This window comes from Moschus berezovskii, chromosome 4 (assembly GCF_049115385.1).
Source record: "Moschus berezovskii isolate FMDL1 chromosome 4, NW_MosBer_1.0, whole genome shotgun sequence".
Lineage (NCBI taxonomy): Eukaryota > Metazoa > Chordata > Mammalia > Artiodactyla > Moschidae > Moschus > Moschus berezovskii.
Genome location: NC_142463.1, coordinates 32,036,178 through 32,054,507, shown reverse-complemented (window position 1 = coordinate 32,054,507; position 18,330 = coordinate 32,036,178). Strand labels below are relative to the sequence as shown.

General features: G+C 43.5%; 1 protein-coding gene across 3 annotated transcripts in view; it reads left to right on the top strand.

Moving 5' to 3' along the window:
- The window catches only part of DAB1 (DAB adaptor protein 1), a 476,669-nt gene that overhangs the window by 392,507 nt on the left and 65,832 nt on the right, over positions 1-18,330 (top strand). For 2 of the 3 annotated variants that reach the window (XM_055402649.2, XM_055402647.2), the window contains exons 5-9: positions 3,982-4,113; positions 4,739-4,858; positions 5,317-5,355; positions 6,935-7,000; positions 14,144-14,203. In XM_055402649.2, the coding sequence (XP_055258624.1) occupies positions 3,982-4,113; positions 4,739-4,858; positions 5,317-5,355; positions 6,935-7,000; positions 14,144-14,203 (417 nt within the window). The remainder of the gene's footprint in view (positions 1-3,981; positions 4,114-4,738; positions 4,859-5,316; positions 5,356-6,934; positions 7,001-14,143; positions 14,204-18,330) is intronic. The other variant, XM_055402651.2, reaches the window with a different exon arrangement.

Below are 18,330 nucleotides of genomic sequence, written 5' to 3'. Positions count from 1 at the left end.
TCTGAATTGGCCTTGGAATTCAGTAGCAACAATTTGATCCACAATGAGAGGGTTCAGAACAGGAGGAGTAAATGAAGCGGTAGCAGAAAAATTGGGTGTTCTGGAAGACTCTTTTTAAAACCAAATTATCTGCTTTGATTTTTCGGCGGTGCTTTAATACCTAGATTGGGCTTCCCTGGTGGCTCAGATGGTAAAGAACCTCCCTGCAGTGCAGGAGACCCTTGTTTGATACCTGGGTTGGGAAGATCCTCTGGAGAAAGAAAATAGCTACCCACTCCAGTATTCTTGCCTGGAGAATCCCATGGACAGAGGAGCCTGGCGGGCTACAGTCCATGGGGTTGCAAAGAGTTGGACATGACTGAGTCACTCATACCTAGATTATGTTTTTCCAAGACAGAAACTCTTTGCTGAGGGAAGGGTGGAAGAAGGGCAACCAGAACCTGCCTTTCTTCCACTCTCTCCCTCTCCCTCTGGCCCCAGTATTCTCTGCATCTCCGGAACAACACATGATGCCTCGAAACTCCCCACAGAAACACTTTTGGGATGAAATGGTCTTTTGTTTTTTCTGTTACCAAGGACTTCACCTCCGCTTTCTGGCCTTGGCTGCTCCACAGATACTGCAGGTGGCAAGCCCCTGAAAGTGCCCTTCCAGACCAGGTGGTCTTGACTTTCTTCTTTGAGATCCTAATAGCTGGCCTTGACCCCAGACCTTCTGATTGGTGACCCTTTCTGACCTTAGTAATCTGCTGGAATCCAGAACACCCTCAGTTTGACCTCCTTCCTTAGTTTCCCTTCCTTATCCTAGCTTATCAGGGATCATGGTTTTGTGGTTGATCTAGGGAGCCAAGAGTCTAAGGAAAGGAGACCCTGATTCTAAATGACCTAGTTTCCTTTACTCAATGCTTCTCCATTATGAGTAGGGAGAGTGGGGCCTTAATTAAGTATTGGTCCAGCCAGAACACCTTCTGGTCCGCAGTCCTTTCATGAATGAACTCATAGTTGAACTACATGATGTTTACATTTCCTCTGGCTCCACCTGCCTTTGATTTGTGCTGATAAAACCTACTTGAAGACATGGAGCAATTTGGAGGCTCATTGAGCAAGTATTTGCAGTGTCCTCTGAGTTGCCAAGATGAATGTGATAATGTGGGATTAGAAGGATTCTAATATGTTTGTATTTCCAAGGATCTTTATGATGTTTGCATGGTTAAGGTTGGAGAAAGTGGAGACATAATCCCTATCTGACTCTTCGTTTCCAAATGAATGAGCCAATTTCAGAGCAATCCTTTTTAACACATCATAAAATTAACTATGGGAAAAGATAATGTTACAATATTTTTAAGCCCTTCATGCGCACACACAGCTACACTTTGTGAGGAAATATTAGGTATCATCAGGCATTAAAAATGTTTTGACTTTAAAACACTTAATGAGGATTCACAGATAAATTAAAACATCTCCATCTGCTGTCTTGCATAGTAGGTGATATTTTACCATTGCACAATCATCTCCGAATCTAATTCCACCAGGAAGACTTCTAATCGCGGTTTAATTTTAGAGCAATATTCCACTTGGCAATCAATAAAGTGCTGTCGTCAAACTTTGATTTAATAGGATACATGGATAACATTCACTGTATTATGCAGAGAAAGAAATACTTGCAGGAAAGAAAGAGAAGGAGGATGCCTTTGTCTCTCACTTTTCTCTGCTGTATCCCATTCAAGCTCACAAAAGCCTCTAAATCAATACCGCCTTGTTTTGTGAATATAAATCTCATCAATTTTACATCATTAACACCATGGAAAAGCTACTGCTCTCTGAGCAGTTTTTCTCTGCTAGATAAATATGCCTTCTTAATAAAGCGGGAACAATTGGATCCTGGTCATTTTACTAATAAACACTTTCTTCTTCCCCAACTTTGTGTCAAAATCCACTAAAATTATAAAGTTGTCTTATGGCCACTTAAGGGGCTAGGGTGACCAGGCAGTGATACGACCCTCCATGCATTATGTCTAGCTGACACTGGGCAACCTAGATGGGCATGAAACCCACAGGGAGCATCTTAAGAGTAAGAAAGAGGTGAGTGAATGGCTGGCCTCTGGAAGGTAAAGCTGCAGCAGCAAATTCTACTGCAGAAATGATTCCTAAGTTCAGAGCCTGAAAAGATGGCCGGGAATGGACGTTTTTGAAGGTCAGGGCCAGCAATCCAGAACTAAGTAATGGTCATCATAAGAGGCAGGCGCCACTGAGAGGCTGGCTGTGTGATGTGAGATCTAGATGATTAAAGGATCTGGGAAGATGGAAGGAGACCTGGGAGAAGATCTACTTCAGTGGTTCTCAATATTTTCATAACCAAATTCTCCTCGTGTTAAATTTCTCCTTCCCTTCACAGATTCAGTAACATAGGAGACTTTGTTCAGTAAAATGCATTTATAGTCATTTACTTTCCTATTTGGATTATTTGAATCCATCACTGATGGCCAAAGAGAGTCTGCTCCAAGGTGAGCTGAGGGGTACAACAGTAACCAGATATAATTCTAAATAAACTCAGCATTTTTATTTGTGTGCACAATAACAGAAGTCATCTTATTAGGAATAATTATAAATTTCTGTTTAGCTTTTTGAAATGTTGAAAATTGCCTGGGACCTCTTTTCATTATTTTTAATGATCCCTATAGATCCAGGACTTTGGGTTAGGAGCCATTGATCTGGTTCAAAGTTCTCCTTTAATAGAGGAATAAACAGAGATCCAGAGACATACAGTGAGTGCCTTGTGTTCACATATAGTGACTAGAATTCAAGCTTCTTAGCACCCAGTATAATGAAAAGGTCCTTTGTAAGGACTTGAAACACATCATATAATGCCTAGATACATACATAAACCTTTACAGAGTACTGTTTAATGAGGAATATTTGGGGTACATTTAATCTAGAAAAATGACCATAAAGATCACCATTGCTTAACAGGATGGTGGATATTGCTTGTTGAAGTTTAGTTAACAAGGGCAGGAAGGTCAGATTCAAATGATGTTTGAATTACTGATCAGCAGTCCCAATTTAGTTCAACAGCTATGGGTCAGGCACAGCACTCGGTACTAGGATGACAAAGATGAAGACAGAGTCAGGTGGGGAAGACCAGGATTCAGGAAAATGTATCAGAGAAGGAAGATCTATGAAAGCAGGAGCCCCGGGAGCTGTGTGTGAGGAATCCTTTGGGAGTTCCAGTATCGCTGGACTGAAGTTCTGGGAAACACCGAAGAGGGAAGACTGTCCTCTGCAGGGAAAGAAAGGGCAAGCCTTGTTCAGGGGATTTCACAAGGTGGCGTGATTTCAAATAGGCTTTTCAAGAGGAATAGAATTCAGGCAGGTGGGTAAAAGAACAGGTCTTGCAGACAAGGGGACCAACACGTAAAAATCCTCAGAGGTGTGGGTCTAACCCATTTGGTGACCTGGGACAAAACAGAGAAGGGTGTTTGATCCTCAAGGCAGTCTTATCACTGCCACCTGTTGGAAAATTGTCATAACCATGCACATCGGTGGTTCTCTGAATGCAGAGGGCGCCCCTGGCCATTGTACACTGTACACCGTCCAGCGGGACAAGCAGAGGCCCTGGTTATGTGCGTGTACTAAATATCACTGCAGAACTTAGGCTGGGCTGTGTCATGAGGAAAGATGGAGAGGAGCCTGTACCACTGGGTGAGAATGACTGGGCCCGGCAAGCAGAAGAAAGAGCCACCATCACAGATGCGCCCTCAGCATCTGAACAGTCCTGTTTATCTCTCTGGTCACAGCATCAGGACCATGCAAGGAAGCCTCCATTTCTCAAGGGCAGGCGCAGCTCTTTTTTCCCTTCCATCTGGACCAAACAGCTTTTCCAAAGCCCTCTGGGCTTGTTCACACGTAGCGGAAACACATCTCTTATTGATCAACTGCTCGGAGGGAAAGTCCCCTGAAATAGGCTCTTCTTTTTGTCTCTCACAGGCCCTTCAGCATCATCATGCTGTTCACGAAATTTCCTACATCGCAAAGGACATCACAGATCACCGGGCCTTCGGATATGTTTGCGGGAAGGAGGGGAATCACAGATTTGTGGCCATAAAAACAGCCCAGGCGGTGAGTAGCCCCCTTCCAAGGAGGATGCTTTTCCTTGTACCTTTTCTGGGATAGCACTGTCACACTATTGGTCTTCGGGGGCCCATTGTGACATGTGACTCAGCAATGCTGACACTCAGCTTCCCATCTAGAAAAGATAAACAGCCTCAGAGCAAAGAAACAGGCTCACGCCCATCCAGTTGTGTTATTGTTACTTTTTCTAATGGGTATTTCGTAATGACTAATTATTTTCCTTTCTGATTAAGCTGGATGGAGGCACACTACACAAATAAGTTTCCTTGTGTTGCTAGCCTCATTTAAAAAGAAAATAAGAGAAAACAAATAGCTGTTTTGCATAAGGCCTACCCTAATTTTGTTGTATTCGAAATTACTAATAAATAAAAGCAGTGCCTTTTATGCTTATGATTATTATGAATTTGCAAATATAATTAGTTGAAGAAATGAACTTTAGCCTAGATGCAATTTGCTAAACCAATATAACAAGGTAGAATTAATTAAAGATGGAATGCTTTCAGTTTAATAGAAAAAGGAAGGGCTGCGGGTTGTAGCCATCAAAAACAAAAATTGGTCACTGCAGCGCAGTAACCATTCCCTTATTCATGTGCTTTACCACCTTTTACTCCAGGCTGAACCTGTTATTCTGGACTTGAGAGATCTCTTTCAACTTATTTATGAATTGAAGCAAAGAGAAGAGCTGGAAAAAAAGGCACAAAAGGATAAGCAGTGCGAACAAGCTGTGTATCAGGTATACCTGTGAATTTATCCTGGTACCGGAGACAGCAGGGGCTTAAAATAAACAGATATGAAAACTGACAGTCAAGGCTTCTCCTCCTGCTGCCAAGTAGAAATAAACAAAGATGAAACGTTCCTGTGTAAATTACAGGCACCGAAAGCATGCCATTAGAAATGATCCCTATTCTCTGAGATTCTAGACATATGAGAGAAAGTGAAATCTTAAAACTGGGGAAGATTTCAGGGGAGGAGATCTAAGGAAAGTCAATTGCATTTGCTTCTTGTTAACAGTGGGGGTGGGGCGGCTACAGGGTTTTCATTTTTTTTCTGCCAGTTTTCTGCCTTAATGACCCACCAGCCTCTCCTACCCAGAGCTGGTTTCTTCACTGTCCTGTAATTTCTGAGTACAGTCTCACATCTCTCGCTTTATATCCTCTGCTTTTCATCCTCCCTTCCCTCACTCTGCTGTAGACAATTCTGGAAGAGGACGTTGAAGATCCTGTATACCAGGTAATTTTGGAAACTAGTCGGGGTAGAGGGTCAGGAAAGGCCTGGGCCAGTGGTATAGGCATTTGTCTCCACTGGCTGCAGAACCTGGAGAGGGACCAAGATTATTTCTGAGGATGAGGTCTGCCAAGCCCTCCAGGAGTAAATTTCCATAAAAACTAACAGAAGTTTGGCTGGCATCAGTAGCATGGGATTTAGAAATAGGCTTCTCCCTTCTTGCCCCTGCTTCAGCCTTCTCAGCAATCTGTATAAGTTTGATCCCAGAGCTGAATGTTTGCAAGAGTCCTTTGAATATTCTGAGTTCATTAGAGAGACTGAATAATGAGGTGGCTTCAGTGAGTTAAGAACCAGAGATGGGGACTGACGTTTTGGCAACATTTGAACACACATCCAAAGGATGGTTTGTGAGCTGGGGAAAGAACTGTGAGGAGAAGTCTCTCTGGCCCCTGATTGTCCAGGCTGCCCCCTGATTCCCTGGCTCACGCCAGAGGGGCTTTTGTGAGTGGGGGAAAGGGAGATCCCACAGACGTGCCTGTCCATAGCTTTCTCTGCACTTTCTTCAAGGTTGTAGCCTAAGTATGGGTAGAGATGGCTTCTCTTGGGTGCAAGTATATGCTCTGTTTTAACAGCTGCAGATGAGAGAGGAGGCCTCTCCCACTCTGTGCTTATTCCCAAGGAGAGAGAGCAGCCAAACATTTGACTTACGGGACATAAAAGACAATCTGAAATGTACATTTCTAACTGGGACACACATGGGTTCTATATATGTGTGTCACACATGCATTCGTAGTTTCACAGAATGCAGTTTCACACAAAAGCTGCCCCTGCTATGATGAACAGAAAATAATATGGATAAGAAATTAACAGAATCTGAATAATTTGAAAGAGAAGAAGTATCTAACATGGATGTAAACAAAAGTCAAAGGTGCATTTGATGTCAGGCTTTGCTTTAGACTACCAGGGGTGTATATCATCTATAGTATGAGCTCAGCCCCGGGCTCATGGTCTCGGAGGGTAAAGAACATAGTCCTTTTTGGAATGGCCCAGTCTTTTAGAGTCTGAAACATGTATATGGAAAATTTGACTTCAGTATTTAAAACTGAGAATGTAAAGTAAGGTGATATGTATGAGATGAAGGCGTTTGCGGCTTCTGAGCCGCAAATCAGAATTGGCTTAGGACCGTGGGCCTTAGGGAGCAAAGGGGAGCAAAGGTTACCGCTGTAACCCAGAGATGGCAAAGTTGGGGTCCTAGGAGACATCATCCCCACCCAGCAGTTCCCGCACAGGCAGACACTGCTGAGATCAGTGCCACTGAAGGAAGCGGTTATATCTCCAGAAAGGTCTGTAGTGCGTACGCAGTCCTGACTGAAAGGCTGACCATCAGATCATGGCAATTTTCCTTAGAAGAGGCAGGAATGTGCCAGGCCACGTGGAATGTCAGTAATGTCTCTTCAGGGTGTTTTCTCTTGTGCCTGTGTCTTTAATGCTTACTACAATTTGTATCCTGAATTCCAAATGCTTTTTGTTTTTTTCCTCTTTCATTTTCCCCTTAACTTTTCCTCTCTGGCTGCTGCTGTCATAGTACATTGTGTTTGAGGCTGGACACGAGCCAATCCGTGATCCCGAAACGGAAGAAAACATTTATCAGGTATAAATCACTTTCCTCTCCTTCCTTCGCACCGCCACCAGGGGCTCTCTTCTTACTCCCAGCCTCCACCTTGCTCTGTTGGTCATTCTGGGCTTGTTAAAATACCTCTGTGTGAATTGGCTCCAGTTCCCTGCCGTTTACCAGTAGTTTTCATTCTGATCATTGACATGTTTAATGGCCAACTGGGTAGAATATTTTAATTTTTAATGGATCTTAACTGTTTTCAGTTGACACAGAAATCAAACATTCCATTTTACTAAATTAATTCTTTGGAGAGTTGTTGTTCAGAATATGAGGGTCCTTCATTTCTCAAAAGAACGTGCTGCTGAATTTCTTTAAAAAGTCAATTGCACCACTGAAAATGAAGGCCAAATTCAAAAATGCTGTTTGGAGACAACATTGGGAATATTAACTGAATGAAAGAAAGTCTAGCTAAAGGTTTTATCCCTTCTGAAGGGAAGGTAAATTAATATTCTTTAAAATGTCTGCTTATGTGAAGAAGCCTAAACACACTTTTTTTAATTTATTTTACAAAAGTATAATTGATTTACAATGTTGTGTTAATTTCTGCTATACAGCATGATGATTCATTTATACATATATATGCCTTCTTTCTCATACTTTTCTATTATGGTTTATCACAAGATATGGAACATAGCTCCTTGTACGTTACACACTAGGACCTTGCTGTTTATCCATTCTATAGATAACAGTTTGCATCTGTTAATCCCAAACTCCTTCCTCCCTTGGCAATCACAAGTCTGCTGTACACTTTTAAACTCGTTAATTCTCCTAAATATGCTGTAAAGTAGGTATTTTAACCCCACTTTTTCAAGGGGAAACTGAGGCTCTGAGAGGCTGAGTAGCTTCCTCAAGGCTGTACAGCTGTTAAGAGCTGGGACCAAACCCACACTGCTTCCCCTGTGCTTTACTACCAAAGAATCTGTGTAATTACAGCACAGCCACACATCAAACAAATATGACAACCTCCAATTTTTCATTAATTAGAATTTTAGCCCTAATTTGAAATATAAACATTATGGAAGCAGGAAATATTTTAATGTATTTAAATAAGTGATTTTAATTTTCTTAATTTACTCAGTTGTGTGGTCTGTTATTCTGCCTTGGGCACGCATTACTTGTGTAATAAAAGTAAAACATATTTTCAGTTTTCATCAAATGTACAGAATTCTAAATGACCAGAGTATGTTAGTTCTACCAGCACCTCGGTTTAACCAGCCCTAGGGGGTAATGATATATTTCTATCCACAGGTTCCATCTGGGTTCAAGTGTGAGCTTGCTCTTTGAGAATTTGTTTAAAATCATCGTTTACAAAGTTTCTGTCTTTAAATAGAAAAGTTGCATATCTGTCCTCAGTGTCAAATTTTAAAGTCCAACCTTGCAGTGTGTCAGTATTGTCACTGAACCACACTTGGGTCCACAGACAAATTTACTGACCCCAGACTGTGGTGGAGGAAAGAGCAGAGTTTGTTGCAGGGCGCCAAGCAAGGAGCCAGGGCTGCTAGTACTCAAAACACCCGAACTCCCCAGTGGGTTTCAGGAAAGCATTTTAAAGGTCAGGTGAGGGAAGGGAGTTGCAGGGTATGTGATCAGCTTGTGCACAACTCTCAGGTTAATCATGTGGTAACAGGATGGTATCACAGTATCGTTCCTTAGGCATCAGTAGGTCTGGGCACTACATGCTCATGGTCATCAAGTAGTTAATTTCTTCAATTTGTTGGGGGTTTTAGCATCTGCAGAACAGCTCAGGAAATGTTCATGAGATCCTATTATCTAGGTACTTCCAGAAAATATGAGGCAGGAGCTTGTTCTGGGAAGGCCCCACAGGGTCCTGCTCAGTTACAATGTGACGCCAGAGGAACCACTAACCAGTCATCTGATGAAGAGAGAGAACCTTTTAAAATAAAGTTAGACTTCTCAATATAAGAGGTTCTTGAATTCAGACTTATCTGTAATTGGCAGGGCTTCTTTTGTGCCCTGTCGGGCTCTCTGGGTTGCAGCCTCGTGTACTAGGAAGAACTGGCTTTGGGAAGCAGGGAACTGGTAGTTCTGACTCTGTCACCAACTACCTTTGGCTAAGGGGTAGCAAGCAAGGCATTTGCCCTCTCTGAGGCTCAGTTTCCCCAGTGATAAAGTAGGAGAATAAGTTCTCCCTAAATCACATGTAGGCATGAGAATGAAACAAGATCACAAGGAGACTCTAAAGAAGTTTCATCCCAGGTCACACACTGCATCCACAGCCATTAAGCCACTTTATCAATCCCTTTCCTTCTCTGGGTCTCAGTTTACTTATCTATAAAATGAGCAAATAAGATGGAAGTTTCTCCTGTGCATGGCCCTTTTCCATTCTTTGCAACTAGGGCCTCAGCACAGAACTGTTAGAGAAGCATGCTACCTTGCTTTACAGAGCAACAAAGCTTAGAAGTGCTGTGCGAGCATATGTGTATGTATGTATACATAGTTTTGGTAACATTTCTCAAGCAAGGTATCTGTGAATGGGGGCTTACATATAGTATCTTCTTATGTCTCATAGCTACCCCAAGTGGCTCGAGTCATAATTCCCACTTTACAAATGAGGAAAGAGAGTGTCACAAACATAACATATGTTGCCCAGGCTTACAGAGCTAGCAAGAGGTAGAACCTCCCACTTGCTGACTTCTGTACATAAATAAATAAATCCAAGGGTTCTTTTCAGTTCAGAATATCCTTGATGATAAGTTTTACAAGTAGATTCTATATAGGTTTCAAGTCAGTATCTAAAAGTCACCCTTGTGTTAACAGTTCTGACATCCAGGATCTTCCCCTCTGTCCATAATTAATAGGAAGTACCATTTAAGCGAATGACTGTTTTATTGCTCTCTGTTGGAAGGGCCTCTGGTTATCTTTCTCTCTTGTCTTGCCAGTCCACTGGGCCTCATTTTGCTTAACAAGAAGTAAGCTCTTGGCCCTGAAGATAGGCTGTGCTGTTAAGGAACTGCTATTGGGAGCCTCAACATTTTTTAGGGCCTACCAGTGTCCCATATTTATTCTTCCTGAGTAGACTTCAATGTTTCTTATACTTCAGCTTGGTCAAGATAGTCTCAGATTTTATTTTATTTATTCTCCATTTTCTGGAATGAGGGCCTAAGGTTTTAACTGTTTTGCGACCTCAGGTGAAGTACCTAACTTTTGTGTCTCAATTTCCTGGGCTACAGGATATAGATACTATAGTCTCGGCTTCTAGAAGTGGTATGAAGATGTAAAGCAACCAGGACAGCACTTGGTACATAGTAGGTTTTGTGTAAATGTTAGTTCCTTTCACTTTCTAATGCCATGAATATCAGATGCTGCTTGAGACGTCTTGTGATGATGTATTAAGTGAAGTAGAACACGACTTGCTCACCTTATCTTGTCAGAGAGCCCAGTGGAAAGCTGCAGCCTCACTTGACTTTGCTATTTATAACTCCAACACAAGGGAGGGAGAGACTCTTGAGTAAATGTCACCTCTCTTTGAGGATCAGTAGTCTCATTTTCCAAACTGAATTAATAATAATAATAATTGTCTTTCTATTTGCATGCCTCAGAAAAAAATTATTAGTTGTCTTTTTTAGAACAACACAGAACCCCACAGTACAAAGCGTTTTTACCCATCACTTAATTCTGACCTTTCCAACAACTTGGTGAGATGAGGACAGTTGTAATAACTACCATTTTAAATGTAAGAAATTTAAGTCCTTCATACTTAAGTGATGGGCCCAAGGCCAGAGCCTCTGTGGCACCCCACTCCAGTACTCTCGCCTGGAAAATCCCGTGGATGGAGGAGCCTGGTGGGCTGCAGTCCATGGGGTCGCTAAGAGTCGGACACGACTGAGCAACTTCACTTTCACTTTTCACTTTTATGCATTGGAGAAGGAAATGGCAACCCACTCCAGTGTTCTTGCCTGGAGAATCCCAGGGACGGGGAAGCCTGGTTGGCTGCTGTCTATGGGGTCACACAGAGTCGGACACGACTGAAGTGACGCAGTAGCAGCAGCAGCGTTCCTTCAGACTTTAGCAAGCTTCCAGCGTCAGTGAGATCGCAGCTTTCCAAGGGCACATTCTTCAAGTTTGTTCATTTGAAAATCATTTTTAATTACCCAAGATTTGTTACACATTGTTATTTTAAAACGACATGTCTCTAATCCTCTGTCACCCAGCCGTCAACCTGCCCCTCCACACTATTAATATATCACTGCACTGAAAGTTACATATGGAGCACCAGCCTGTGCTGGGTGCATCGGGATGTAATAGTGACACACAGCCTGGTCCCACTTTCAAGGTGTTTGTAGGTAACTCCTTAAACTATCATGGATACTCATGATAACCAGATAAGGAAACAGGTTCAGAGAACAGTGACTTCTCCAGGGTCATACAGCCTGTGGCAGAGCCAGGGTTAGGAACCAGACCCTCCACCTCCTTTTGGTCCAGGACTGTTATCACTCTGTACAGCATCATATTACTGAAATGGTCCACAGATGGGACATTCCAGTTAGGGGAAGATGAGAACCGAGACCAGGCACTGTCTGGCCTTCATCCTTCTAGTGTTTCTGCTGGTTTTTCTGTCTTTAGCACATATGTGGTAAATGTGTGATGCCTAGAAGTTTCTTGTTTAACCAGTATTTACAGATGGGGAAACAAAGGTAATAAAATATCTACTGAGCCCTCAGCAGGCTTATAGATCTGTCAGAATTCAGAGTGACCAGGAAGCTGCAATGTGGTTTGACAACTACTTTGTAAGATAAAGCTCCTTTTACACCCTGCTTCAGTAGCCTGATGGCGTTTGCATCTCCCCCAGCGAGACAAGGAGCACTGTTAAGTCAGGGGCCGCGTTCGTCTGATTCACCACATTGTCCTAAGGAAAGCACAGTGCATGACACTTAATAGGTTCTTGGTAACTTTTATTTCTTAATGAAAGGATGCACCAGATGTTACAAGTACAGAGGAATGCTCCACCAGTACTCTGGTGGCCCTCTCAACATGATTTCTTAGCTGAAATAATTCTTAAAAGACAAACAGGCAGGTTGATATCTCACCCATGGGACAGCCAAGCAGAAAAGCTTTTTCAATTATGCACAGTTTGGGTTTCTCCATCCTACTGCTTCTCCTCCATTTGCAGGCATAATTGAGAGTCAGCCGTGGTTCAACTTACTAAGTGCCCATAGTGAGCAGTGAATTGCAGGGAACAGAAAAACACTGTTCATTTTGCTCAGGCAAGGCTGAGCTGCTAGTAAAAATAAAAGTGAGGGCTTGTAATTTATTGGCCCTTGTTAACGAGGACTCTGTAGGCACTCTTAGAGGGTTCCTTTTGGAGGGAGCTTACTTATCAGGAGCAAAGAAATTACATTCTTCATGGGCTGCCTGCAAACTCAAGTTTGCAGGAGTAATTCTGAAGATGCATCTTCTGCACAGCTATGCTCACTCAGAGTCCTGTTGTTTTGCAAGGATGTGCACGAGCTTCCAGGAGTATAGAATGGATGTCAGAGGACAAGAAGCACCCAGATCTACTGTGGGAATGGTGGGAACAGGGGGGAGCTGCAGCTGTCTGTATGATGCAGTAGTTCAAGCCAGACCACGCAGGCTGATGCTCCTGGCTTCCCACTCACAGATTAAATGAGGATGTATGTGAACATAAATGTTTAGAATAATGCCTGGCACATAGAAAATGCTCTGGCAGTGTTAACTTATACTGTTAGTGATAAGTGTCTTGTTCCATAGCCAGAATGAACTACCTTTGACTCTGATCGCTCACTAGCTATGAAACTTCTAAATTTCCCTAACATCTCTGAGCCTCACTCTCTACTACGTAAAGTGGAGATTTTAATACCAACTTCTCAGGGTTAGTATAAAGATTTTAAGTTAAGTGAGAGTGAAAATGGCAAAGGGACTCAAGGAATAAGCTCAAATTCTTCTCTAAGCTGGTCCAAGATTAAAAGATAATTTTTCTTAACTATTCTCCAGAATCCTCAATGATATACTTACGTAGCAGACACCTGCTGAATGACTACTGGCTCTTATGTGCTGTGCCTGCTTTTAAGGGGCTCCCTGTCTGATCAAAGAGAGACCAGTTATCAGACAGAAAACCACTACTGGCTGATCCCTCCCATGGAGGGTTTGACTTAAGCTTTGCTACTTGCTGAGGATGAACTAGTGTCAGAAACTGGAATGTTTCAGAGCAAGGCCCCTGATAGACTCATTTGAAAAGTATTCCACAAGTCCATTGTTAATCATATGTATTTGGGTACATATTTACATAATGTATCAATGGCAAAATACATTACCATTCTAACATTTGACAGTATGATGGTGCCAAATAGACTTGTATTGTTTACGCTCTTTTCTCTTTGATGTATAACCTAAGCAAGAAGCAGAGCTGAAGTTCCCATTTCAGTGAGGCTCAGAGGAGTTAATGACTTGCTTAGGGCTTGACAGTTATCACGTGGCCCAGTAAGGCCAGATGGATGAGGAAGAGAAGAGAGGGAGGAAAGAAGTTACAGAGAAGTGTTAGAAAACCATTGGAGAGTTTTTTGATTCTGGTCGCATGCTTTTCCTGCCATGGATGGACCCTTTTCTTAACGAAAAACCTTCGGTGATTATCAGATAGTATGTGCATGGTCCCAACAGAAGCTGTATTTTGTCTTAGGACCTTGATATTTGTTGAATTTTAAATAACCTGGATCTCAAATCAGCATGGAGTACTTCAAGCTCAGCTGCAAACTGTCTTTAACAACTTTAGGCAACTCTTAGCATCTCCCTGGCATCATTTTTATCTTTGGTGCAATGATTATTTTTTTCAACACATGATCTCTGAGGTCTCTGCCTTTTGCTTCCTCTGCTGTGGTACTGTGAGGAGTCCAGTGGCAGAGACATCCTGCAAACCTTTTTGGAATCATTCACACCCCTCTCCTCCTCCAGCTTGCCTGAGAGAAGGAGCCTGGCCTGATGCTTTCATGATACCAACAGCTTCTTCTGCTGGAAGTTGGCCCTTCAGGCTTCAGGGGCTGAGTTCACACACGCTTAGCCAGTGGAAGGAAAGTCTGGTTGCTTTGTTCTTCAAAAGCAGAGTACCAGAGTGTTTTGACTGTGTTGAATTTGATTTTTTCGTAGGTTCCCACCAGCCAAAAGAAGGAAGGTGTTTATGATGTGCCAAAAAGTCAACCTGTAAGTGTAAGTACATCTCCTCTCTTCTGCTGGGTCCGTACAACCTGGCCTTATACCGAGGCTTGATATGCAATCCGAGGAAGGAGTCCACCATCTGCTCTTATGTATATGGATCACTACCTATATGGCTTTGCTGGGGATAGCATCCTGGGGACTCCTCAGTGAGTCAGGGGAAAGGGGTTAGAGGTAGAAATGATGGGGCTGAGTCTGCATGAAGGTCTGGCTCCCTGAGTGGTTATCTGCTGAATCATGGAAACTCCTATGTCCAAGGGATTCAGAGTCTCAGGTGTTTTATGGGAAAAGTCTGCAGCCAAAGACTCCATGACGCCTGGTCAAGCAGGGGCCGTTCTTGGTTCTGCGAAGAGAGTTGTTAACTCAATTTGAAAGCGGTCAAGAAGCTTCAGAGAGACAGAACAAAGGCTGACCAGAGCCTTTGGAATGTGTTAAGGGTCCAGTCAGTGATCAGCACACTATAGAAAAAGCCATGTGTTGTAGGCTTGCAAAACAGGGGGCCTGCTGCACCTGGACCCCATCTGCTAGGGGGACTCCTGGAAATCTGAGATGCAAAGGAAAATGCTCAGTTGTGTGTCACTGCTAGGCTCAGAACCATGTTTGAGACCTTCAGTTGCACTCAGAAGGCACCCTTTACCTAACCCAGGCAGCCCTGAGGAGCCATGCAGGCTTTGAGTGGGGGGGTCTATGACTTTGCCTCAGCTTGTGTAGAAAGAACTGGGGTGTTTAGTCTCTGTTGACTTCATTCAACCATGGGTGGGAGGAGCACCGGTTTTGAAGTCTTACTGACCCTCAGGAACCCAGCTCTGGTCCTAACAGGGCTGTTGTGAGGCTAAATGACCTTATCTGGAACACTGTTATCAGTCCTGGACCCCACACCGTGAGAGACATAGAGACAGTCCTGTATGTTTCAAGATAAGATTAATAATGGGGTTTGAAACCCAATTTGATGAACAAGTAGCAGAAGGACCTGAAAACCTATGGTCTGGAGAAATGAAACCATGACTATGGAGGTGGGTGTCCCTAGGACTATTAAATGGAAGAGGGATTATACTGTTCTGTATCTGCCAACTCTTGGAACTGAGACAAGGGGGTGGCCCTTAAAGAAAGTCAGTTCCAATTCCAACTAAGGGTGATCTACTGATGGTCAGAACTGCTCAAGGATGGAACTCTGGCACCTCAGAGAGTAAGCTCCCCATCACTGGAGCCGTACCAGCAGAGCCTTGAAGACCACCTGTCAGAAAGATGATGGGATGAAGGTGGGGGAGGGGCGGGGATTCAAACACTGAATGGCCAGAGGGGCAGGCCTTTGATACCCTTTCCAAACCTGAGTTTCTGGATCCCTCCAATCAGGAGTCTTTCTGGTCCCTTATTACTTTCCCCTGGCTTCACTCCCCTTTTTCCTAGTGAACTTTCTTTCTGACTTATTTCCATTTCTCTACCTACTCTGCCAGTCTCTTGAAGCCATCCTGTCCCACCTAAATACGGTTTCCAAAACTCAGTGCACATTAGTTTTAGTAAGAAGACATATCCGAATACCAGCCCCTTTAAAAACACCAGATGTGGAAACAGATAGAAGGCATGCGGTGTGGTGCCATTCGGAAAAAACAGTTTTTCTCTCAGAGGCCTTTGCATTTAATCAAGCCTGCTTGTCACCAAGACACCGGTCTCCTCTTCGTGTTTCAATTTGGTCCAGCCCCTGTCTCACCGCTCCCTCCAAATCAATTTGTGCCTAAATTGCCTTACTTGCCCCTAACAGGCTTAGATATGTGAGGAAACATGCTCCATTTGCTGCCTTGGTTTTTGTGAATTTATTAACCAGTCTGGCCACACCACCTCCATGCTTAGTAGCTCCAAAAAAAAAAGAAAAAAGAAAATCCAGACTTCTCAACCTGACATACACAGCACTCGGGTCCCAGCCTCTGCTGTATCTTTGGCCTGCCTCACCCTGGTCCAGCTCCCCTGGACTCCTCAGTTTCCCTTAGCAGTCATACCCTCCCCACCCTTCCTGCAGCCCTCCCCCAACCTCCTGCCTTGTGTTTGGGGGAGTCTTTCTTAATTCTCCCATCAGTGTCAGCACGTCACCCCTGCATTTGTGCCTCCACACCTGTCGTTCCTCCAGGAGTAGACCACACAGTACTGGAATCCTTCTTCCTCGGGAGCTTCTGGGAGCTTCCTGAGGTCCTTGTGTTACCAGAAGCAAGCCCAGGGTCTGGTTCGTAGCAGCCAGACACAACACGGCTACTCTAGGGTTAGTTAATAAATATATGAATGCCTCTTCCTTATAGAAGGGATTTATGAAAATTCTTGCTATTTTTTTTAAATGAGAATTTCCTGTTCCTCTGATTCCAAATAGTCATTGAGAACGTATGCTAAGGTTTTGCTTAGAAAATATCGGGGCTGCCTGAATGCCCCACAGTGGCTTCCAACCCACTGTTACCATGGACTCTCAGAAGCATCTGATGGTGATAATGGCTTTTCCATGAACTATCTAAGTATTTCTAGAAATCTGAGAGAGGGAGAAAGTGAAAAGCATAGTCTCAAGTTAGAGGCAGATGGATGCACCTGGAATCTTAACTCCTGTCAATCTTTACTGCCTATAAGGCTTCTGATAGGTTTCCTTGCCTCTGAGGCATAGTGTTCTCATCTTCCAAAACGAGTTACTGATACTAACTTGCAAGGTGATTTTGAGGATAAAATAGTCTGTGTATTGGAAAGTTGTTTCCACTTGCCTAAACCTCCTGGAGATGTCTCATGTATCCCGTGTCCCCCTTGCTCTGACATCTTCCCTTGCTCCAGGCTTCCCCCCAAAGCCCCTCCTGTCTGCCAAGTGCCTTTCCCCAGGATATATCTATGCTCTGAGAATCCCTGCCATACTGTCGCTGTTCACACTTCAACACCTGCTCCTTACCCAGAAACACAAACCAAAGACAACCAGTCATCTTCCAAGGGAGTCTGGGGGCTCCTACAAGCTTCCCACAAGAAGGGAGACTGTCCAGTGGTCTGTTAGTCTGGGGACCACCTGGTTTCTTCTTCCCTGGGACAGATCTGCACAGAGTCCTAATAAAGGACTCAGCTTGGGGCTGTCATTGAAGAAAACCACCACCCAGCCCAGAAAAATACAACCACCTGATCTTCAGAGTCAGATCTGAGTATGGCTCTCATCCTGACCACCTATTAAGGATCCTTGAGTAGCTTTCTGCATCTCTAAGCCTCAATGTCATCATCTATACAAAGAAAGTAATGTCTGTCTTCTAGCTTTGACAGATTAAAGGAAAGATTTATGTAAAACCTTTAATAGCGGTCATGGAGTAGATTAAATGAGAACATTTCCAGTTGTTGCTGAAACAAGCAATGCACCAGCCAACAGTTCTCACAGGGCTGAGGATTGCCAAGTATTCTAAGTGACAGCCCACCTCCACCAGGAAGCCTTCCTTGCCCCAGAGCAATCAGCCTCTCTGGGATACCCCTGTCCTTCTCGTGATGATCATAAAGGATTATTTTCTCTTAATGTATCCACTGAGCCATTGGACCTTGGGTTCCTTAAAAGCCTAACTTTGGGGTTAATGATTGCACTTACCTTAAAGAGTTTTTGCTAGAGACTAAATGAGCTTAAATATGTGAATGAGCACAGGACTTGGTACACAGTGAGGATTCAGTAGCTGTGAACTGTTATTATGCTATTCGTTTCCCTTTTTTTTCTGTGAGCCCCTTGAGGACAAGAATTACTTTTAATCAACACGATACATAAAGAAACTTTTCTTGGGATTTCTGTTCACCTTGAAATTTTGCTTATAGACTCATTCCCCAGAAAGAAACACATGTCCACATGTAAGTTTTTGTAGGCCTTGAAGCCAACGAGATCCCTTGATCTCAACTCTAGAACCTCTGTTTTAAAGCCTCAGCCAGTGGCTCATCATCACTCCTTTACGGTCTGAGAAATACTCAGTAAGCAGCAAATTTGATGTATTGGGGATTTCGGAGGTTTAGGGCCACAGAAGTTAGAATTCATTGTGTTCGTTACATTGTTCCCAGGTGGCACTAGTGGTAAAGAACCTGCCTGCCAGTGCAGGAGATGTAAGAGATGCTGGTTCAGTCCTTGGGTTGGGAAGGTCCCCTGG